Source organism: Polyodon spathula, unplaced genomic scaffold (genome assembly GCF_017654505.1).
Source record: "Polyodon spathula isolate WHYD16114869_AA unplaced genomic scaffold, ASM1765450v1 scaffolds_1681, whole genome shotgun sequence".
Taxonomy (NCBI): domain Eukaryota; kingdom Metazoa; phylum Chordata; class Actinopteri; order Acipenseriformes; family Polyodontidae; genus Polyodon; species Polyodon spathula.
The window spans coordinates 20,999-45,431 of NW_024473157.1; the positions used below are offsets into that span (position 1 = coordinate 20,999).

Below are 24,433 nucleotides of genomic sequence, written 5' to 3' on the forward strand. Positions count from 1 at the left end.
CTTTATATTTGACCCTAATAATATTGACCTACAGTGTTTTTTTTTGTTCATTGAAAGAATAGCTCAGTACCGTTTCCCCAACACAACTAGCCTAGCCTCCCAGCGCAATGGCTTTCGTTCCATAAACATCAGGTCACAGATTTAGTTTCGTTCACTGCAAAACAGCCTTTAGTTCAGTCCCTGCTTACTTGTTAAGATACATTAAGATTTGATTTGTTGCAAAAAACAAAGGGAGCGGAGCAGAGCTGTTCTCTAGTGTAGTTACACGGTTACATTGATTACGAAGTAGCTCGAGTGGGAGGTTTCAGTGCAGACCACGGGTTGAGGAGAGAGAGGGGGGCTGGGGAGGGGCGCAGGGTTTATTCAGGCTTGCGCTTCGACAAACCCGGGACTTTTGCCTGGACCCTGCAAAAAAAAAAGAATCAAATTACTGAGAATATTGATACAAGCAGCATTTATAATTAGGGACTCTTCAGAAACACTGTTAACCCCGTTTCATATATAAGCCCGTGCGCTGTCTCTTGCATCCAGGAGTTCCACAGCGGATGTGAGCTACTGCCCCCTGGAGGACAAGCCCTGCAGGTGTTTGAGCTCATCTGACGCCTGGCCAGTAGGGGGTACTATGGAATCTCCAGCAGAGACCGGCAGCTTCACACACCCAGGATACGGTGCTCCCCTGCCTGTATGACTGCCCCTGCATGCCACTCGGCCGTGCCTTTACCAGAGGAGACTCTCAGGGACCCCTGCGCTCCCCTGCCTGTATGACTGCCCCTGCATGCCACTCGGCCGTGCCTTTACCAGAGGAGACTCTCAGGGACCCCTGCGCTCCCCTGCCTGTATGACTCCCCCTGCACGCCACTCGGCCGTGCCTTTACCAGAGGAGACTCTCTGTGACCCCTGCACTCCCCTGCCTGTATGACTCCCCCTGCACGCCACTCGGCCGTGCCTTTACCAGAGGAGACTCTCTGGGACCCCTGCGCTCCCCTGCCTGTATGACTCCCCCTGCACGCCACTCGGCCGTGCCTTTACCAGGGGAGACCCTCAGGGACCCCTGCGCTCCCCTGCCTGTATGACTCCCCCTGCACGCCACTCGGCCGTGCCTTTACCAGGGGAGACCCTCAGGGACCCCTGCGCTCCCCTGCCTGTATGACTCCCCCTGCACGCCACTCGGCCGTGCCTTTACCAGAGGAGACTCTCTGTGACCCCTGCGCTCCCCTGCCTGTATGACTCCCCCTGCACGCCACTTGGCCGTGCCTTTTAGCTGGCAAGGCTGACGTTATAGTTCCGGACTGACCTAGAAAACACAAGCAAGTTTACACTCGACACTGGCTCAGATGAATAAAGAAAGAAGTAAAAAAAAAAAAAAAAATGTCCTTACTTTGAAACGACTGACTTGACTTGATTGTGTACAATTCCAACATAGTGATCGATCTGAGTCTGGAGGGGAGGGTTCAGAGAAAACAGATTAGTTCACAAGGGGCCGTGACCCGAACTCCAGTGGACTTGACTGGAAGAAGGGCATCACTGGTTGGTTCTGATTTATAAATGCCTACATGATCCACAACATCAACTGCAAGGGTCACAGCACACTCCTCAAGATCAGAGCACAAACGCTGTACCCCATGCTGTCAAATGTTTACCCGCACTTAAGATGAAGCCTTTTCCTTTAAGATCTTCTGCTAGCTGCCACTGGTGTGGACGGTTGTCGCTAGACGTTTTTGCTTTGTCAAACTTCAGAATGAAATAAAAACACTGCTGTATGAAAGGCAAGAGGAAGTATATAAAAGAAACAGATTCTGCCTGTTGCTCTTACCTTGTACTTCTCATAAACAACAGGGATGCTGAACACCAGAATGTGAGCTGTGGAAAAGCAGAGCCACGTTAGTGCAACAAGCAGACAAAAAAGAAATCTCTTATTCACGAAGGACTAGGCTGCTTCCCTATAATGTTAATGCCTGCTGGTCTAAGCTACAGAACAGTCAGAGGCAAGCAAGCGCACACTCAGCTGTAACTGTGAGGGTGTGCACCAAACCAAACAGTCACGGGGGACAGACACGCTTCTGAAAAGTGAGTTGGGGAAGCATATTAGTGTTGCGCCGTTGCCCACAGTGAAGCATTAAGCACCGAAGTCTGCGCGACACGTGTATGCTTCCCCCACCTCACGTCACAAAGCTTTTCGCCGCAGAAGTCAGCACGCAAGTAATGACATTTTGTAAAACTGCACTCCCCCCCCAAAAAAAATGCAGGGTATTGCCAGCAAAAGAAAAGGAAACTTGATCCAAAGTTGCTGTTCACTAGATGGCGCTCTACTCTACAAAGACACTGTAGCAGATGTTTCACAGGCCTCTGTCAGCCAGCTTGAACTTGACAGCACCTCGACACACTGAGCAAAAACTAAACCGTACACCTGTGACCAAACGGTTTGCATCGAGATTGAGACATCACTTAAAAAAATAAAACTACATAAACATACAAAATGTGTTAATTCTATAGGGCGATGCAAAACTTTTGGTCACAGTTGTAGCACTGAAAGCATTGATTTAGTAATCGCCAATTATTTTTATCATTTTCTCCCCAATTTGGCATAGCCAGTTATTTTTAGGCTCAGCTCAGCGCTGCCAACTCGGGAGCGGGCGAAGACCAACACAAGCTGTCCTCCGAAGAGTGTGCCGTCAGCCGCCCGCTCCTTTACACGCTGCGGACTCACCATGCAGCCACCTCAGAGCTACAGCGTCGGAGGACAGCGCAGCTCTGGGCAGCTTACAGGCAAGCCCGCAGGCGCCCGGCCAGACCACAGGGGTCGCTGGTGTGCGGTGAGCCGAGGACACCCTGGCTGACCTAAGCCCCCACCCCCCCCCGCGTGGCGCTCTGCCAATTGTGCGCCACCACCTGGGAGCAGTCGGGAATACACGTTTGCAATGTTAACATAACCAGTCGGTTCCGAGCATTCATCTCGAGTGGCAGAGCCTTACCTATGATGAGAAGCGTGATGCCATTGAAGACCGCGCCAACGTAGGTCATCAACCACATGAACACTGCCAGCTGCGGACAGCGACAGAGAGGACAGCCATTACATGAAAATAATCAATGCTTACGTTTCACACAAAAAGATGCATGTGTGTATTATTACATTAATAAACAATCATTTAATATATGGCTTGAGAAAGCACAGTAAATATGGACCGGAGTCTCTCCATGAAATTCTTCACACTGGAGACCCTTGCAGCTCATGGAAGACAATCTGTCAATCGCTTTCTTTTCTCCACCTCAGGTAGAGCGCCAGTTTCAGCCACACTAGAGGAACAATAGCAGGATGTGACTGAGCGGGCTCAGATTCCTGCTCGATAATATTAAAATCACCCCCATTCTCCAGACAAGCTCCAAGCAGCTCAAAGCCGGGTACAGACAGGGTTAGAGAAACATGACGAGAATGCAACAGAGCCCAGAACCCTCAGAATGAAACATAATAAAAACTAAAACAATAAGAGAGAGAGAGAGAGAGAGAGAAAGAGAGAGATCCTGACCTTCAGAGACTCAACCAGGTCCTCCACCAGAAAGAGACGACTCAATTGCTTGAGGACACAGTTGCAGTGTCTCAGGCCCGTGTCCACGTAGCGGCTGAAGGACTCTGAGGACAGACTGATGTCCTTCTCAATGTAGGCCCTGGGGTGGGGGGAGAGACACACCGTCAATGACAATCATCCAATCACACAGTACAAATCTAGGTGCTTCAGGGAAACAGACTCACACTGAACCAAACTATCCAGTGCTGTGTTCCGATCATCACCTTAGTTCTTGCGTGTCTGCATACAAAATTTAAACCAACATTAAGAAACAGGCTTTCAATGTGTTTCGAAAAGTGCAATTAATACCGTTTTGCAGAACTACAGTAAAAACTGGGTTTCCCATCAAATTCCTTCTGAAAGAAAGGAAACTGTCTCGTGCACAGCAGAATGGCTGCGATGTACTCAGAGCTCACTCGTGCACTGGCTTCACTGAAGCTTTCCCGAAGGCGTTTATCAAACAGTTAGATGATTGAACACGAACAGTTTCTGGAATAACTGGCCCAGTGTTTTAAATCTGCACCACGCTGAAAATGCCTTGTGTAGCTTTTGTTTCACGCTTTCGATGCTGACCCAAAACACCCTTTACAACATGTTAAACAGGCATGACGTGCGCATGGTACAGAAGTACCAAACGCACAGAAGAGCGAGTGATAGCGAAGCATGTGCGGCAAAGATCTGTGTTCAGCTGAAATCTTAAACTATACATTTAACAGGGAGAACAAGAAGTGCTTTATATAGAGAGAGTAGGCCTGTATAAAGCTGAGGGAGAAAGGCTTTGAACAAAAACAACGCTTCCCCGGGGGAATGTGTTATGAGAGCGAATGGTTTAAAAGACGGCAGTGAAATGCTTCATTTCTATTGGAAACCATGTGACACTGAAAGAACAGCTTGGAGCAAAAGTGAGATTATAAGAGGGGTAGTGTTTTAAAAACCATTAAATATCAGTTATTCACTGCTTTACCAAAACGCATCTATACAAACACCGCTCTACGCTATACACTTACGGCTAAAAGTTTTGCATCACCTACAATTTTAGGTTTGAGACAAATATCTGAACATAATTTAGATCTTTTATTTATCAAAAAATAAATAAATTTAGCATTTTGAAATTTTTCAGGTTTGTCAGTTTTTCTTGAAGTATACTGGAAAACAACAGATCAATTGCAGTCCCCCCTCAAAACCTGCTTTTAAAATCAAACTAAATAAGCACAACAACATTTAGGCTTGTGCCTTCATCAGCGAGCGTACGGAACTGAAAGACTAGTCTCGTCGACTTCAGTGCTTGTTTGATTACCCTGCACCCCGACAGGCTACCGCTTGGACTTCATTAGAGCCTTTTACAGCACTGGGGTCCTGGGGCAACCCCCTGGATTGCATGACCCCGGATTGCCCCTCCGAAGGCACGGGGAGGGAGCGTGCACCTACCTGAAGGGATGCCCTTCGTCCGATTTCTGCACCGCCTGCACCACGCTCTTGAAGACGCGGAAGGAGATGGTGACGGTGAGCAGAGCCAGGAGCAGGTAGGAGAGCACGCTGACCACACTGAAGGCAGCCAGGGAGAGCAGCAGCAGCAGGGTGACCCCGAACACAGCGGCAGACGTCTTCAGATCCCGCCAGTAGATCAGCTCCCACACTGCACGGCACAGACACAGGGGTGAGAGGCGAAGGAGTTAACCCTTTAGGGGTCCGATGTAATGATCTCTGTTGCAGATCTTTGAGGAATAGCTGTTCTTCTAATGGACTACATGTGCTGTAAACACTCTGGGAATGTGTGGTGGCAGAAAGTACATTTGCATACTATGTGTTGGAAAACATGGATTGAGAATTGATTAGCAGTTTGCTACGCATGTGGACTGGCAGAGCTATACTGGTGTTCTTTTCTGAAAGGAGACTAATATTGCAGATAGCAGACTGTTTGGTTCAAATTGCATGTACTGCTTTCAATTGATAGAGACGATGCGTCTACAAACTGCCCAACAATGACTGCAAGCTAACGAGATAACAATGCTGTGGACCAGAAGGGGCCAGGCTGGAAGACTTGGAATGCAAAACATAAAGGGGCTAAAAGGCTCCCAGGGACTGGCGTTGGACCCAGAGGTTCTCAGAGAGATCGAAAGAGATAATGCCACTGGGATCAAAGGGGCAGATTTATGGACCTTTTTTTCTCCAGGAGTGTGAAGAATGCACTGAGTTCAGAGGTTGTCACACTAGACTACACACAGAGACACACACACACACAATAAATTAACAGAATAATGTGTTGTACCTTGACCATTGGTTAAGTGTCAGAGAAAGAGGAGGTGGACCATCTATACAGAAGGGTATTTAATGTCATGCAAACATTGGAATGATGAGTATTCTGTTTGTCCTGTACCTGGGACCAGACTCCCTGCATATTTCAATAAACCTAACAACTGATTGAAGAAAAGGACTCTGTGCATTTTCTTGAATCTTCTTAATCACCATTTTTTTTGTAAGTTACTTCACTATGTACACGTCCTATGTGGAGGCTGAAGGTGCATCTTGATTTGACAGGTATTCACATTTAAGCAAATGTAACCCCATTTAAAAAAAGCAGGACTTTTAGCTCGTCACCAGGATGCAGTGGGTTACCTGCAGAACAGACTGGAAATATTTTTCACCTCTTAAGGTAAACGATTCTCGGAACAATAAAAAAGTTATACAAACAATTCATATTTCTATAGCGACTTTCAATCACAAGGCCCCCCCCACACACACACATAAAACAAATACAAACCACTGAATTAAAAACAGTGCAATAGAGAACCTTATCAAACAGACATGAGTAGTTTGTAGAAACAGAATTGGTGTCTAAAACAAAATGAATTTGAATTTTTTTTTTTTTTAAAAAAGGACAAAAAGAAAATCAGGTTTTGATCGTAAAATAGGAAAGCTAAGATAGTAAAGCTTTTTTGTAAAATTACAATTTCAATCTTGATTTAAAAACACAGTCAGAGACCCAGCTTCCCTGGCACAAGAAGGCAGAGCATTCCAGAATCCCGGAGCTTCGCAAGAAAGGGCCCCCCTGTGTTATTTGTATTCACCCTGGAGTAACCAGCAGCCCTGCGATCCAAGACTGCGAAAAAACAGTCAACCGAATCCATTTCAAGCAGAATTAGTTTGAATATATTTGTCACACTCAGAACGCTCTCAACTCCCTGACTAGCAGCAGCTGCTCCAGACTCCCATTGCAACAGCGCGGCTGGGCGAAGGACCCTCGTGTGCTTCTCTTCCTACAGGTTTTGCACACAGAGAGTTCTTTAAGACACTGAGACAGCACTGCACTGTGCTGCAGAGCCACGCTGTGTGGAGAGGGGAGGACTGAGGTCACTACCAGAGGGACAGGAGCCCCTGTATCAGAGCGGCTCTCTGTGTGCTTGCGAGAGCGGGAGTGTGCATCACCCCTGCAGGGATCGCATCAAGCTGCACTGCTAGCAAACGGACACGTGTGGTTCAAACTTCATCAGCAGCCTACAAATAAAAAAAAAAAAAAAACAGAAGTAGGACACAGCTACACGTTCCTGTATGGAGGTCACCGTCTGCAGCCTCAAATGTATCAAACCTCTAAAAATAGACCCGCACGCTGGCAACTAGCATGTACTAAACAAGCCCTCTGAAAACATGAACGCAACAGCATGCAATTTCAAAAAAAAAAAATCTATTCGAAACCAAGAAAGTGAGAACACCAAGAACCATTAAACGTTTCAGTGTTAAATTTGTTACAAGTTTAGCAAAAATATCCAGATCAGTAATGTCATCGACTCGTACGAGTCCGATTCCTTATTTCCCGGGAGCTTTTTCGTCCCTGCACAGCAGATGCAGTGACTGTTTATTTACAAGCCCGCTGCATGGGGTGAATGGTCCACTCTGTTCTGAACAGTGCTCCCATCTCCCCTCCCCGGGCTCCTGTCCCATTGGGTGTGTAAATTCTCAGATCACTGGCACTGCCAGAAAAAGAACAAAACAGCATGCATGTGTCAAACTGCTGAAGAACATCACAGCGCTACAGATACGGCTCAGAAGAGCAGCTGTGTTAGAGGTAGGATTGAACTCATTCCAACAGAAAATTTTTAACAAAAAATCTCGAGTCACAACTCTGTATCATTAGCGTCTGCCTCAAAGAACAATGCCCCTTTTTGATGGGACGTGGCATTCCCCCCCCCCCCCCCGCCCGCGCTCACATTCCTTTATCCATTGTGCTCAGGATGAAATATCGTCCATGCAGAGACGTCAGACAAACAAACAGTTTACATCTGCCCTCTACTCATCTGCTAGGGGTCTTCGTTTTCTTTGAATTTCCTTTAAAACTTCAACACATTGGGAATGTTACCAAAGCTATTCCGAGAATCCCTCCATCGCTGTTTTATAAATTGGCTGCAGCATGCATCTGTGTACAAACTTCATTGTATATGGAAGAAATAAAACTGACCTACAGCTCTGGTCAAAGGCTTTGCATCACCCTGTAGAAGGAACACATTTTGCTTCGTAAAGTCAAATGCAACCTGCTGAATAATGAGACGTTAACGCATTGAACTGCACACCGCTTTGCAGTCCCCCCCCCCATATACTCAACTTTTGCGAGATCATTTTGCAGTTTCTTTGATAACACCATGTTATTATATCTACCCATCTATCTGAATCCTAAAATTCTAGGTGATGCTAAACTTTTGTCCAGAGCTGCACACTGTACCCTTACTGTTGTGTAAACACTCAAGCTAAAAATCTAGGTTTGGTCTGCATGTTTGACAAGATTAAATGCTTAGGCAAAATTCAAACCTTAGCACTTGTCTAACCGTCAAGAAAGCGAGTCAGGATTCAGTTGGATTCCCAGAGATTCAACTGCTTCCAACGGAGCTACATTAGAATCCTACATCTCCTGTGGTATTGAAAAGCACCTGTAACGTGACAGCACTATCAATTTGATCGATTTCTGTGGAGCAGGCAATGCTGGATTCGTCTAGAACGGTTTCTGTAATTCAATAAAATTTCAGTCCGCTTGCACCTAAGAACTACAGATTTCCAACAGCTGAGATTACTAATGGAGTAATCAGAGGCGCTAAAAGCGCTCAAAAGCATTAAGATCCAGCTGAACGGATGATTGATGGGTACGATCAGGAGCAAGCGTGATAGCGAGAGACGCACACACGCGCTGGCTCTGGTGCACACACATTGCCAGCACAGGCAACCAGGGTTTTCTATTTATTTATTTTTTTTAATACAGCTGACAGGAACACTCTTTCATCAGCATGTGCAAACAAACAGGAAAGCGTGAATGCACAGGTTCAAATTTTCAAAACTCTACAATGCCCTTCGTCACACAGGTCCGGAGTACCTCCTCAACCTGCTGACCCTGCTGTGTCCCGGCCCGCAAGCGGAGGTCCTCCAAGTCTGAACCTGCTTGTTATCCCCAAGCAAAAGAGCACCACACTTGGAGAACGCTCGTTTAGCCTCATGGAGCTCTCTCCCAGCTTTGGTGCGTGATGCTCCCACCGTCGCTCGCTTTAAATCAACTCTCAAGACCCACCTGTTCTCTCTTGCTTTCCATGCTCCTTAAGCCTGTTATCTGCTATTAGCTGCTGTGTTGCTGCAACTATTTCATGTATTATGCTGCTATCATGTATTCTGCTCTTTCCACTGTATTTAATGCACTATTTCATGTATTATGCTGCTATCATGTATTCTGCTCTTTCCACTGTATTTAATGCACTATTTCATGTATTATGCTGCTATCATGTATTCTGCTCTTTCCACTGTATTTAATGCACTATTTCATGTATTATGCTGCTATCATGTATTCTGCACTTTGCACTGTATTTAATGTATTATGCATTGTTTTTTACTGTAAAATGTATTATGCATTTCTCTGTATTTGAAGTGTTATGGATTTTCTTCTTGTTACTGCATCTTGTAAAGCGATTTGTAATAATAATAATAAATCTATTTCTATATAGCGCCTTTCATAGTGGAGCACCATCACAAAGCGCTTTAAAAGATACGAGACTAGGGGGTGTGAACGATGCATCAGCTGCAGAGTTACTTACAACAACGCCTCACCCCAAAGACGCAGCACAAGGAGGTGAAGCGACTCGCTCAGGGTCACACAGGGAGTCAGTGGCTGAGCTGGGATTTGAACCTCCTGGTTACGAGCCTGTTTCTTTAACCACTGGACCACACAACCTCCTATGAAAGGCGCTATATAAAACCGAGATTGACTGATTGATCATTTGTACAAACATTGAGTTTATGGGATTAAATGCGAAAGCTACAGAAGGCTGGGAATGCAGGATTAAGGTTTGGTAAAGACGGGTGCAGAAATGAGGGCAGGAATCGTGTTCACCATGCAGAGAAGGGAAGCACAGAAAGGTTTGAAAGAGGATCCTAAATCAGAGAGAACATGCAGATCACCTGACATCCACAGTGTGTGCAAAGGTAGATTTTATTTGGAGTATCTGACATAACTTTAACGTGGGATCCTGTGAATTTATCTGTTAACCCTTTGCAAATTCCCTAGGATTCATGCTGTGACCTATTACCTGTACAGAGAGCAGCAACATACATCTATGGACAAAAAGTTTAACATCACGTAGAATTATAGGATTAAGATATCCTTAAAAAAAAAAAAAAACAACAATTTAGATATTTTATTTATCATCATGTAAAAATCAAAGAAACTACAAAATGATATTGCAAAAAAGGTCTACCAGAAGCCATACCAGTAGTACAGTATTTTATGTTAGATTTCAAAATGTCAGTTGTTCATTACGTTTATGGAAAACTACAAAAGCGGTATTTAATTCAAGATGTTAATGTAACATTATGCAGCAAGTCTCGTCCGACTTCATGAAGCAAAAGGAGTTCATTCTTCAGGGCGATGCAAAACTTTTGGCCAAGGCTGTACGTGAACATAGTGTGGGTGGATAATTGGACTTGAAAGTGAAAATCAAGCCTTGAAAAAGGTCTTGCTGAATGTTGTCCTGCAATGAGATGCAAGGCAGTTTTATAAACCTGACGGCCCGTGGCTCTCCCCCTTGCCCTGGTGAGCTCAGCTCTCAGGAATGAGAGAGCGAGGGTTCCGGCATCAGCACAGGGCACAGTTTCAGAAATCAGACGTGCAGATGATTACAGCACAGCAGAAAAGTGAGCCTCAGCAGCAAGCAAGCAAGACCCCAGAGACAAAAATGAGGCCTGCACAGGCAACGAAGCGTTAGTGAACAGCCCGGGACACGGGTATAGGGGTTCATTAACTAGGGGTAGGGGTGCAACCGTTTCTCTCTGCATGCAATTCCATACGCCAACATTCTTCGTCCAATGAAAAGGCACTGGCAGTCTCAGCACTAAGCCAGGGGTATTTTCAGGAGTTCATTGAACCCTCTGTTGCATGTAGGCGGTTCTTATTAAACATCCCTTAATAACTTAGTAAGGGAACATGAATCAATTTACGACAAGACTGATTTGTTGAGGAGAAGCTGGTGCTTGTACTACTCAGGTCAGCGTACCCTAACCTAAACCAGTTTAAAAAAAAAAAAGAAAAGATGATAGTGACTAAAACAGCCAACTGCAAAATTACTGAAAGTTTAAGTAACAGATATCTTTTTATATTGATACCGAATGCAGTATATTAAAACAAAAGTGATGCTTCTAATATATTGTGTGTCTATTACTCTATAGTATTTAAGTTCTCTTGCCCAAACTGCATGAGCTGACATATACAATAGGAGACCCCCTACACACGACGCATAAAGGTCTGTCCGGGTTTGTTCAATTACAAGCCGTTTGCCTTTACCTCAACTTATAGGCAGATCAGCAGTGTTACTTTAAATCTGGCAAAAGGCACTGGAGGTGAACCCAGATCCTTGAGCGACGCTGCTGAACAGGATCCATTTAAAACCACACTTGAACCTTCATGTGATCAAATCTCCGATTACTATTTCCCATCAATCAAGGCTGCATTTCACACCCGTCACTAGCTAAGTGCGCTGTGCCAGACGGGCTTAGCAAAAACACACACACAAACGGGAGCAGGCGTAAGCCTTCCCGCCAAGCTAAAAGAATAAAAGCACAGAAAACACACACACCAGGGACATGTTACCTGACATCTGGGTTAGTAAAGCTGCTAATGCATGCTCTGCAGCGGCCGCTGCCCTCTGGTTATCATCTGCAGGTGCCTCCTCTACCTCTCTAGGAGCCCCTGAGGGAGAGATCTCAGCCACCCCTGGGTGGGACTGAACGGGAGAGGTGGCGGTCTGCTGCTTTGAGACGGATTCTGGGGCAGCTTGCGATGACAGCGGCAGCTTTTGGACTCCAGGTTTAGATGCAGGGCTGTTTCTATCTTCCTCCTCCTCTAAGCTCTCTCCTAGTTCCTTGAGGGCCTTAATTGTAAGCTCCTCTTGCTCGAAATCCAGGACCACGGTCGGCGCGGCTTGTGGTCGCCCGGAGCCCGCCACGGCTGCCGTGGTCGAAACCTTGGCTGTAAAATCATGGCTGAGGTCTTCTGGCGACTCGTCTTGCCGGGACTTGAGGCATTCCCTCATGAAATCCACGAAGCTGTCGGTGGCTGCAGAGACAGAGCACTCCGGTTCGATGCTTTCCGGGTCACTGGTGCTGTCCGGAGAGTCCTCTGCACGCGACAGCTCTTCCTTGAACACAGGCAGCGGGCTCTCTGCCCCTCCACGGCTTGCCATTTCTTTCGGGATGGCAGGCGGGATGCTCCGAGCGGGAGGTTGGTCTGCGGGTCCTGCTCTGGGCAAGAGGTCTTCTGGCTTTCCAGAAGGGAAGGAGATCTTGGGGAGGCGTTTGGCTACTTCTTCACTGGCCACCACAGGCTCCTCTGCTCTGGTTTGAACAGTGGTGGCTGTGCTGGTGGTATTGGTCGGTACATCCTGTGCATAGCTGAACGAAGCCTGTGAAGCGTCAATGCTGGTGGGCTGGACTTCTACAGTCTCTGCAAGGTGAACTGGCTGGATCCTCTTGGTGGGATCTTCCTTTTCCATTTCCATTTCCCCAAGATCCTGAACTGCCTTTTCGTAAGCATCAGCTTTGACAGCTCCTCCCGTCAGAAAACTTTCCACACTGCTTTCCACCCCTGTTGAAAGAGGCGTCTCGATTTTAGAGTCAAACAGGACAGGTTTGGGATCCTGTGTTGGTTTCTCCATTATAGAATCAGTGAAGATGGTTTTAGTGTCTTGTGAAGAAATCTTGGTTTCAGAGTCAAACAGGGCAGGTTGGGGGTCCTGTGTTGGTTTCTCCATTACAGAATCAGTGAAGATGGTTTTAGTGTCTTGTGAAGAAATCTTGGTTTCAGAGTCAAACAGGGCAGGTTGGGGGTCCTGTGTTGGTTTCTCCATTACAGAATCAGTGAAGATGGTTTTAGTGTCTTGTGAAGAAATCTTGGTTTCAGAGTCAAACAGGACAGGTTGGGGGTCCTGTGTTGGTTTCTCCATTACAGAATCTAAGGAAGTTTGAGATTCTTGTGTAGATTTCTTGGTTTCAGAATCAAACAGGATAGGTTTTTGGTCCTGTGCAGATTTATCTTCTGCAAAATCAGCTAGAACAGATGAGGGTGTCTCAATTTTAGGATCAGCTTGGACTGGTTTGGGGTCCTGCGTCAGTTTCTCCATTATGGAATCCGTAAAGATACATTCCGAGTCCTGGGTAGGGCTCTTGATTTCAGAATCAGCTAGGACTGGTTCTGAATCCTGCTTTGGTTTCTCGGTTTTAGATTCAGCTGACGTGGGCTGAGAATCCTCTTTCCCTACGACAGCATCGGCAGGTTTGGAGTCCTGTGGCGTAGTACCAGCGACAGGAGTGCTACTGCCTTTTCCAGCTCGGTCTGCAGGTTCCACGACCACTTCGGAAGCTTTCTCATCACTCTCGTCGTCACTGATGATCTGCTCCTCTGTTTCGATAACGTTGATGATCGGGACCAAGAGGGGCTTCTCCAATTTAGCAGAAGCTACTTTCTGCTCCATCTCTTCTGGATCTTTCACGGTCGCGGTGGATTTGGGAACAGCTGGTTCTCGCTCCGTCACTACCGACATGTCCTCGATCACGGTGTCATCGGACTCCCCAGAACTGTCTGCGTCCACGTTTTCCACTGGTTCCGAGTCTACACCCCAGTTCGGACCTGGCACTTTCGCGGTTGCAGGCTGCTGGCTTTTGAGAAGCTCTTCAGTGTTGAATTTAAAGCTGGCGTAGCTCGGTGGAGAAGAGGAGGTGATGGCAGCGGCGATGGTGGTGGTTTCTACTTCAGAATATGCTGGAGGCAAGTTTTCAAAGTCTGCACATGATTTTTCCAGAGTTTTTTGTGTTTTTTTAGCATCTTTCTCTGGTTTTTCCCAGATGTAGGCGGTTGGCAAGAAGTCGAGGTCCTCATCGCTAGATTCTTTGACAGGACTGGCCTGTTTCTCCTCTACTTGGGCATCGATGGGTTTTGCTCGAGGAGGAAGAGGAGGCGGAGTTGGAGGCGGGGCAGTCTTTCTGCCAGAGACTGAAGATATTTTCTTCTCTTCCTCATCTGGCTCAGGCGTGCTGTCTCTAGACTCATCAGAATCCTCCTCTGCTTCTTTCTCCATGGATTTGTAAGCTGGTTCTTTTCCCCAGATAGTTTTCTCTAGGTTGGTAGTCACTTCAATGCTATGGATGTCAGCCAGAGGTCCAAAAGGTCCTTGATCCTTCTCGTCTTTGGCTTGATCGACATCAGGGACCACCTTTGCTGCAGCGATCTGAGTTGGGACCCACTCTGACGTCACGGTTTCCAGGAACTCTTTCCCGAAGCTGTGTTTTCTCTGGCTGTCGTCGAGCACTTCGAAAGGGGAGTCAGGCGAGTCTTGATCCGGAGAAGGGTCTTTGTTGAACGGGGAGAACAGTTCGGTGCTCTCTTTGATGGGAGATCTCTCGTAATGGCTTTCTTTGAACAGCATGAAACCTCCGTCGCCCCACGTCTCGCTGTCAGCCTTCGGCTTTCCCTGAACTTTGGGTTCTTCTGGGGTCTGTCCTCGTGAAAACACACCCTGGCTGAGTTCTTGCACCTTCGTGGCTGGAGATTCATCAGGGGTTTTACCATGAACCTCATCGGGGGAAGAGCTCAGGCCAAGGTTGCTGAAAGCATGGAACGTCACCCCTGTTCCCGAAATGGGGGCGACATGTCGAGGGGACTCGCTAGACACAGCTTCGATCACAGAATCAGTGCCGACTCCTCGGACTTCCTCTATTTTCGTAGCTTCCTTGAGCTCCACTGGAGGCTCAGGAAGGTTTCTGTTGCCCAAAGCTTGGCTGTGACTATCGAAGACCACAGGAGCGAATGAGCCGGGCTGGGATAGAAACCGCAGGGAAGTCGCCACGCTTTCTGAAGGCTTATTGGAGACGAGCCCCTTTATTCCTTCTGCAGCCAAACAGTAAGAAGAGACAGCGATATATAAAAAGACTGAACACACACTCACATGCACACTGAAGCAAGACCGCATGCAGGCCTATACAAAAAAAAAAAAAAAGACAGACAGCTTCCACATCCCCATTTTTGCTGGGGATAACATGCACTGCAATACTATGGAGGAAAGCCAGCACTGCAGGTGGAGACACGTGTAAAAACCAAGACAGTTGCCATTGTGAATACGAGACCCTCAATGAAGCAACATCACATGAAAGACCACTTCTGAAAAAACACATCAATAAGGAAAAGCAGGGGAGCGGGATGCAACAGCAGCATGACGATGAAGAAATAATAATAATAATAATACAAGAAAAGGACGGGGTGCAGGGCTAGTGCGAGCTTCAAACTATTGAAAAATCCCTTGAGTTTCAATTTCTAAATATTTTAACCTTTACGGCTACAAACCAACCACGTTCACCATCGACCTCCTCGAGACAGCGGAGGAACTACGTTTCTTACTGTGTTCTTATGTGTTTCGCACCGTTTAAAAATCAGCATTTGTCACTAAACACTGAACCACGTTGCAAATGAAAGCCAGGAAACACGACAGCATCGCTCACTAGGGTCTGCTAAGGCTAGCCTGACGTGGTCCGGACACACTCTAATCGGTCAAGATGCTCCAGTCTCTCCTGGCACAAGATGTAATCCTTAGTTGATTCTGTTGGGCACAGTCCGACGCTTTTGCCAAGAGGGGACCACAAGAGGGTAAACTGGTCACACTGACTAACGTGAGGTACGGGGGCGAGAGAGTCCGTTTCATTTTCTTAACTTCAGTATTAACCCTTTGCAGTCCTATGTCGGACCAGGTCCGACATTACAATTATCCCCTTCCGGTCCGACATCATTAAAAAGAAGAAGTAAAGCACAGGGGTCTAGTCGTTTTTTTCTCCGGAAAAAGCCAGACCGACAGGAACCGGAAAAAAAAGGCATATCCGACAGCCCCGTGCACTACAGAGATAACACGGACATAAGCAAAGGAGACAGCTGCTTCCGCATCCAGCGCTCAAAGAATATCACAGACATCTACAGAGCTTTTTGAGATGTTATAGTAATAAAATAATGACTCTGATCGCATTATTGAGGAGTTTGGTGATAAAACGAGAGATCAGGAGAGGATTTATCAGTATGCACGTCTATGAAGAGGCATGTGAAAAATACAGCGAACAAGGGGTGGGGCTTGGCTGTAGATACAGTACTGAGTGTCCTTTTGCCATGCAGGGTCTTTTAAACCTGTTCTACTTTGAAAAAAGATCTTTTATACAGTGCGTGTAAAATAAACAACGCGTGTGAAAATAAATTGGACCCTACGCGTCTGACAAGCGCTGAATAAATTGACTGCAAAGGGTTAAACTAAACTTACACCCTTAGTCTGAAACAACTGAAGCTGGGCTGTAAAAATATTCCTGTCGTGCAGAAGTAGGGAATGAGAGCTGAGCAGAAGAGATTCACAACCGGTTTCCAAATTCAGAACTGGTTGAAAACTGCAGGACATGTAAAACACGAAAAGCTACATTAATGTTATTATTTTCACGGTAGACAAATCTACGTGTTTCGCAACAAATGTTATTCGTATGGGCCAAAAAAAATTAAAAAATAAAGTTTTACCTTTGTTCCCATTTTAGATCAAAACAGAGCTATGTTCATATTACCCCCTACTGCTGCAGGAGGTCGCCGGAGAACGGCTGTTTAGCTCAGAGTGGCCAGAAAGCTTCAAGGAGGAAGCTTGGGTGCCTGCAGCTCAAACTCGCTTAGCTAATGTAAACAAACTGGTATGCCAACAAGGTTGAGTGAAGTTCACAGAACGCTCAACTACACACGAACATAGTGAACCTATTCTAGCGAAAAACTGAGCAGCTGTTAACAGGACCAGCATTGAGAAGCGCAATCTTGCAGGTTAATTTGCCATCCATAACTATAAAACACGCAATCTGGCTAAACATCAACTACTAAAAGATCAACTGAATGGCAGACGTTAGGACTAGTGGCTTCTCTCAAGGTCTTCATTTGCCATTTACCCAGTGCACAGCAGAGTGCAGCACAAGCAGGGTCGGGAATCTGGTCAGTGGTTGATGGTGAATAAAATTGAAAAAAAAAAAAAAAAAAAAATCTAATAACATGAACAGCTAGAGCAGGTAGGGGCATGCAAAGCGATGACAGCGGGGGCCAGCCCATAACAAAACAGGAAGATTCAAGGAGCGTTTTAGACGCAGGCTGCAACGGCACACCGACCCAAACAAACCCGCAAGAAGGGTTTGAGGAACAGCTTTGGGGTTCATATATTTAAAACGGACGGCTAAACTAGGCTTTAAAAGTCATTTTCTGGCCACGTGAGCTACATTATCACTGCTCCCCTTTAAACAAAGTCAAAATACTAAACTACAGTCTATTAAAAGGTGCTGGTTCATTCTACCTAGTCTCTTACTGCTCCTGTAAGGTGGGGGTCACAATATCCTAGCCAACTGGAATTCGGAAGAGCGACAGGCTATCTACACTAGACGTGGTCACTTGGGCTCTTGTACTTGAACAGTCGCCCCCTGTGCTGGTGGTGGAAAAGAGAAAGAGAAAGGGAGGCTTTTATACTCTCTGAACAGCCTCCCTCTGTTCTGTGCTGGTGGAGCAGAAAAAGAGAAGCTTTTATACTCTCTGAAAAGCCTCCCTCTGCTGTGTGCTGGAGGAGCAGAAAGAGAGCACCTCTTACACTCTCTGAACAGCCTCACTCTGTTCTGTGCTGGTGGAGCAGAAAGAGAAGCTTTTACACTCTCTGAACAGCCTCCCTCTGCTCTGTGCTGGTGGAGTACTATACTCCCTGAACAGCCTCTCAATTCATCTAAACGAACGGAGGACACTGAAATCTGAATCCTGTTCCTTTAAGAGTTCACAGTGGGGCCTGACAACTCAAGGTCAAGCGTGAATGTGGGTCAGCCATCTATCTGCCAGGCAGTGGGAGAGTCTGCAGAGAAGCGCTGGCGTGCCATTTCATACAGCCTCCTTCTAAACTACTTCCACCAGGACGAAACAAATACAATGAGCAAGTGAAAAATACAAGAGAGACAAAGGTAAGAGACTTGCCTTGAGGAGACTGAATGAGAGATACAGGCTGAGGAGAAGAAAGAAAGGAATCTGAAAAAATAAAGAGAGGAGAGGGATGAGAATGGGTTTTTGTAATAATGTTGCATTATATATTTTTCACTAGTACAGTACTGCAAATGCAATACGCTGCAGCTGTGTGCCATGGAATGATCCACTTATTAAAAAAAAAAAATAATAATAATCTAACAAACTAAAGTCATTAGTACATGTGGAGATGGAGGTCTGGAAAACAGAAAATATGGACAGACTCTTTCAAGTGAGCCCGGATGAGGATACTCTCAATAGTGTGTGCTGAAGAATGTCCTTACCAAGTTTCATCACAATTGAAACAGTGCTTTTCTACATATATATATATACAGATATATATACACACACACACACACACACACACACAAATATAAATGTGCTACACAAACAGAGGGACAGCTAAAACTCATACTTGTAATTGATTAAGAATTTTCATATATATTTCAAAACTGGAAAAGCTGTCCTTCCTTCACCTTTACAGCCGAGTACCTACCAATGGGAATTCATGTCATTGAGTTTTATAAGGCACATCCCTTATAAGAGCTTACTACAGGAAATTGCACAGCAATTCTCCCACACTTGTCCCATGGTTACATCATACAATTTATCATTGCTGGTCATGCTTTTAATATGCTTTACCAGACCTCTCTATGCCTGCCTGTGTTTTCAATGTACTTTGTTACACTTTCCTATGCTTTTATCGTGGGAAGCTTTAAATGCGGTTGAATTGGCACGCTTGGAAAAAAGGCAGGTCTCTTACTCTCTTAATCCAGCATTCCTCCAGGGGGGACTGACAAAACCAGCGTGGTGAGATTCAACACTCTGTAATGGAAGGGCAGTCACACCCACACCCACTGTGACAGCAGGGTGTCTCTTTCCCACACCCTCTTTATCACTGTGCTATGCAGATCACACTAGCATAGATCCAGCTAATGATGTACACAAGACAGAAAGACGGGGAATAAAAACCATACAGGAGCGGTTCCACACCCCGCAAGCACGACTAATCTTGAACCAGCTTAATGACGAGAAACTACAAGAACAGGGCTAATCTGTGAATAAGAAATGCCGTTATACTACGCTAAAAAAGGCTCGTCTAGACCCTTTCTCACACTTCAAATAAAGCCAGTTAAACAGGGAAAGGTTTTCAATGCTTTCCATAATTGAAGTTTGATTTGTTCAGCCGCTGTAGGCCTGTATTGGATGATGATAGAACGGGAGTCTATTGTACACAGATTGACAGCAGACACAGGACAATACAACTGAAATATGAGAACATTGAGAGAAATCAAGAGAGGCGCGTTCCTGTCATATCCTAGATCAACATGCAAGTGTCTGCTTGGTGCCGTTTCCACAAAGTACTAGAAATAACTAAAAAGACTCCCAGGGAAACTGTTACACCTACGCTAACCTTGTTGCCTGGGAACTGTTCTTGAAATATGGGTAGAAGTTCAACAGTGTTTAAAATCACAATTTGATAAGCGATTCTCCAGATATATAGCCGTGGCCAAAACTGTTGCATCACCTTACAGAATGAGCTCACTTTTGCTTCATAAAGTCAAATGAAACCTGCTGAACAATGTAGCGCTAACATAGTGAATTCCACATCGCTGCTTTGTAGTTCTCCCTACACTTAACAAAACAACTGAAATAAAAAATGTGACATTTCAAAACACGATATACTACCATTACAGCCTCGCAATATCATTTTCTAGTTTCTTTGATTACATAAATAAATCTAAATTATGTGCATGCAGTTTATGTTTTATGAATGTCTCAATCTTAAAATTGTAGGCGATGCAAAACTTTTGGCCAGAGCTGCATGCAAAAGTAGAATTGTCAGAGGGACAGCTGTACAAGAACTTCTGCTAAATAATGTTAACACCAGGATTCTGGACAACTGGATAAGCGGGTTTAACAGACACATGCAAAAATGTTCCAGCATCACGATATCAATGGGGGTGCAATCCACACGCCACAATAACACAAGCAGAGAATCCAAACCCATGCCAACTTCAGAGTGGCGCTCGAAACAGCCCAATTTATAAAGTTTCTTTCATGATTTCTAAATCCAGCCCTATTGAGTATTTAATAATTGGGCAAGTGCTTCTCTAGGTATAAGTGTGACACTTACTTTCAAGCAACTCTGCTGCACTTGGAAGCCTGTTTATTCACAGGGGTCTATTTCAGCATGCTCAAAAGTACAGCCAGTGCAGTGCATTGCAAAACCAATTTAAGAAGATCTATCAAAATGCATGCGTGTTCGTTGACCCTATTTCAACACATCAGTATTTGCAATGGATTCATTAAAGGGGGAGTGGGAATCAATAATCATAAACCATATTTTACTTTCTGCAGCTACGCTAGTTAGCTGTTCTTCCTCTAACTTTTTGTCAGTCTGCTTTTTGCTTACCTTAACATATTGAAATACAGGCTGCTTTGTAGTTTTCCACAGAACGAAAAAACTGACACTGAAAAACGTGACATTTCGAAATCTGAAATGTACACTGTACTACTAATACGGCTTCTGGCAGACTCTTGCGATGTCGTTGTGTAGTTTCTTTGATTATACACTGTTAAATAATCTAAAACTAGGTTCTGACAGTTTTTTTTAAAATTAGGTTTCAATTCTAAAATTCTAGGGGATGCAAAACTTTTGGCCGTACAAGCATTCCAGCAATACTCTTGTGATCTGAAGCTACAGCACTGGATCTGTGCTTCCAGAGATACTCTTGTGAACATCATCATCATAATAATAATAAGACTACAGAAATAACTGATAATATCCCACTAGTGGACTACTGTTACAACTCTATTGGTTGCTGAATTTAAGAAACGCTGCGTTAAAAAGGAATTGTCTCTAATGTGCAGTTTTGAAATAAACACAAGTTAGAGCAATCCTGTATTTTCATTGCAAGACCGACCTCCGGTACTGCACCAGATTGAAAGAAAGTTCTCAGTTTGCTTGCCTTGCCTTCCAGGAAGCCTTACTGCTTTCAGGGTCATGTTACAGGCTGAAAGCATGTCAGTCAACAGAGGAAGCAGCCGACTGGTTATTGACAGGAAAGAAGGCAGCGAAGGGGCGGGGTTAATGACCAAGGCCGTGCCAGACAGTCTGGCTTGCAAACAGAGATACATTAATCCTGGCATAGCACCAGATATGTTTTGAAATGAAAATACATGGAAAACAGCAGCTTTCTGGTCTGAATCGGAGTACTGAAGAGTGCCACCAGGCCACCTTCAACTAGCTGGGCAAAGTTCACACACAGTCTGCTTCATACCTGGTCCCTGCCATCTGCTCTCTGTCTGGGAGCTGCACTGAATCAGGAGGGAAGCGCCCAGCCATCTGCATACCAAGACCGCCACAGACAACATAATGAGGCAAATCATCACCCTGCGTCATTATAGACTCAGAACTGTGTCTAACCGCCAAGTGCATCAGGAACGCCAGAGCGTGATCATTAACCTGCCACCCTGCCCCCTAGTGGGCACGAAACACAGCAGGGAACAAATGTGCAATTTCTTGCATCCACTTGGGGCAGTGTTGAGGGGGAGCAGGTTAATGGCTACGCTCCTGAAAGTTAGCCCTCATTTTGTTATTGCTAATACCCTCAATCTGTATAAAACCACACGAATCTAGAAATCTACACTGGGGCGGTATTGCAACGTTTCAGAAGCAATGTCTCTGTAACGGTTAACATGGTGAATATCTGATCCACAAGAGGCTACAGAAAAGCCTACACAACACAAACTAGAATATTAAACACAACACATAGAATATTAGAGGAAATTAAGCATAAATTTAATCCCTGGGTCAGACAACAACTCTTGACAGTAGATTTTAATCTCTAATCGTAAAGGCAAACTGATTTTTTCCACCAACGATGCATTTGAATTCTTAATTACTTGGTTAATTCAGAATCTTAAAATACTAATACTGACCTACAGAATCTTCTAGATGCTCAATATTGATTTATAATCCAGGCCTGCTGGACACATGGATCAAAAAGCATATACCTATCAAAATAAATCACTCTCTTAAAAAATCAAACAAATAAAAACACTGGCAACTAAGGAGGAAGTGACGTCGTGTGCTCCAGAAAGAAATGCATCACCGCAGGGTAGTGTAGGCGCTTGGTTAAATACATATTTAATAAATAACAAACATCATACACAAACACAATAGACAGAACTTAAAACCTCTGCAAGGTTGCATTGCTGGTTCGGGGTCGCAAAACGCATGCAATTGCTGGTTCGGGGTCGCAAAACGCATGCTAGTATCGCGCAGGTTGCATTGCTGGTTCGAGGTCGCAAAACGCATGCTAGTATCGCGCAGGTTGCATTGCTGGTTCGGGGTCGCAAAACGCATGCTAGTATCGCGCAGGTTAGTATCGCGCATGCTAGTATCGCGCATTGCTGGTTCGTTTGGTCGCTGGTTCGGGGTCGCACGTTTGCTAGTATCGCGCAGGTTGCATTGCTGGTTCGGGGTCGCAAAACGCATGCTAGTATCGCGCAGGTTGCATTGCTGGTTCGAGGTCGCAAAACGCATGCTAGTATCGCGCAGGTTGCATTGCTGGTTCGGGGTCGCAAAACGCTTGCTAGTATCGCGCAGGTTGCATTGCTGGTTCGGGGTCGCAAAACGCATGCTAGTATCGCGCAGGTTGCATTGCTGGTTCGAGGTCGCAAAACGCATGCTAGTATCGCGCAGGTTGCATTGCTGGTTCGGGGTCGCAAAACGCTTGCTAGTATCGCGCAGGTTGCATTGCTGGTTCGGGGTCGCAAAACGCATGCTAGTATCGCGCAGGTTGCATTGCTGGTTCGGGGTCGCAAAACGCATGCTAGTATCGCGCAGGCTGCATTGCTGGTTCGGGGTCGGCTCTCGCTCAGAAAGGTGCCGCGGTCCCTTTAAGAGTGCCTCCCTTCTCTGCCGTTGCCTGGTAACGCGACCACTGCAGTGCAGAGAGCTGCAACAGGCAGGCATTTCACCATCGCCCCACTTCACACGGGAAATAAACACGCACCCACCTCTCTGCGAGGGGCACTCACACCCTGGTTGACAAACACGCCAGGGGGGTAAAGTTTTGCGTGAGAATATCATTCTATTTTAGTGCGGTTTTGAGACTGTAAAGCCTGTACATTAACGACCTTGACCACACAATGCAACACAAACACAGATCTGGTTGCAATCAGTAATGCCAGTTAGACCAGAACAGATCGATACACATTTCCAACACCATTATTATTATTATTATTATTATTATTATTATTATTATTATTAGCAGTTCTTTAGAACCAAAAACAACACAAGTTGTGCATTTTGTTATATATCTTTAGTTTCATTGAAGGCCTAAATGAACTAGGTTACAGTTTCTGATACAGATCTTGCACTATTTTCAATAAAGCATACCATTTCAGTTTTAACAAGGACGCAAGCTTGCTCGAATTGTCTTTTTTAAAACAAATGCCGCGTTTGTTTTGAATTTAAACTTTTAAAAATGTGCGCTCCAACTTTCTCCCAGCAATACTGCCTCTTAAAAACACGAGTAAATATCAAAGTATTGCAAACCCTCGTGATGTCACTCATGCAACGCCTCTATAAACTTTTTTAATTTAATTTAATATGATTATGATTATTATGATTATTATTACAGAAATAATACGGACTACGGTATCAAACAAGATCGATTTTGTGGAGATCTTTCTTATCTTGACAGAAAACATCAGCATTTTCAAAAGACGGCTCTTCTTACCGATGGACGCTGCGGGAGGGGTGGGCTTGACGTCTTTACCCGGGGAAGGTGCGTTGTGTCCGGCGGAGGCATCAGCAAAACCGTCGCTGCCCTGCGAGGACGGTATTTTTTCAGGCTGCGTAGAATCAGCCATTTTCCCCCCCGCACTGCAACTTGTCTTGCGTGTCTGCAAACAGCCCCTCGGTTTAACTGTGCATTCAATTTATTTGCGAGCCTGCTGCTTCACACCAAGCGCACTGCAGAGGAGAGCCCGTCCCCTCGTTAAAATGGTGCTGGGGCAACGCCTGCGCAAAGTGAAGCAATCCCAGCCCGGGGAGACAGCCCTCCCCGATCCGCCCCGCCGGGGTGAGAGGCTGCGTGGCATGCACGGTCATTAGAGACACGCCACGCATGGTGGAGCCGTGCTTTTGCAGCTTGACACATAGCTGAGAGGCAGGCTTTGCAGCAGCAGGTGTGACCCGACGTTTCTTGTTAAACGTGTCGGGTTTGAAACGCACCGTTCCCGGGGTGGTTTCGGGGCCGTGCCCTTGTGTTCAGATGTTAACGAATGC

At 45.6% G+C, this 24,433-nt stretch overlaps 1 protein-coding gene across 3 annotated transcripts; it reads right to left on the reverse strand.

Annotated features, from left to right (window-relative positions):
* Position 1: 1 nt before the first annotated feature.
* rtn3 (reticulon 3) lies at positions 2-24,228 on the reverse strand. 3 transcript variants are annotated; one of them, XM_041243232.1, is made up of 9 exons: positions 23,883-24,228; positions 18,085-18,135; positions 11,677-14,967; positions 4,992-5,199; positions 3,525-3,663; positions 2,973-3,042; positions 1,814-1,860; positions 1,379-1,437; positions 2-405 (listed from the first exon to the last, which is right to left on the reverse strand). In XM_041243232.1, the coding sequence occupies exons 1-9, from the start codon at positions 24,013-24,015 to the stop codon at positions 360-362; spliced, it is 4,044 nt and encodes a 1,347-aa protein (XP_041099166.1). In that variant the 5' UTR covers positions 24,016-24,228; the 3' UTR covers positions 2-359. The 3 variants fall into 3 exon arrangements, with proteins under 3 accessions (XP_041099166.1, XP_041099167.1, XP_041099168.1); XM_041243233.1 differs by lacking the exon at positions 11,677-14,967 and having other exon boundaries at positions 23,883-24,184; XM_041243234.1 differs by lacking the exons at positions 11,677-14,967; positions 18,085-18,135 and having other exon boundaries at positions 23,883-24,181.
* Positions 24,229-24,433: the final 205 nt, after the last annotated feature.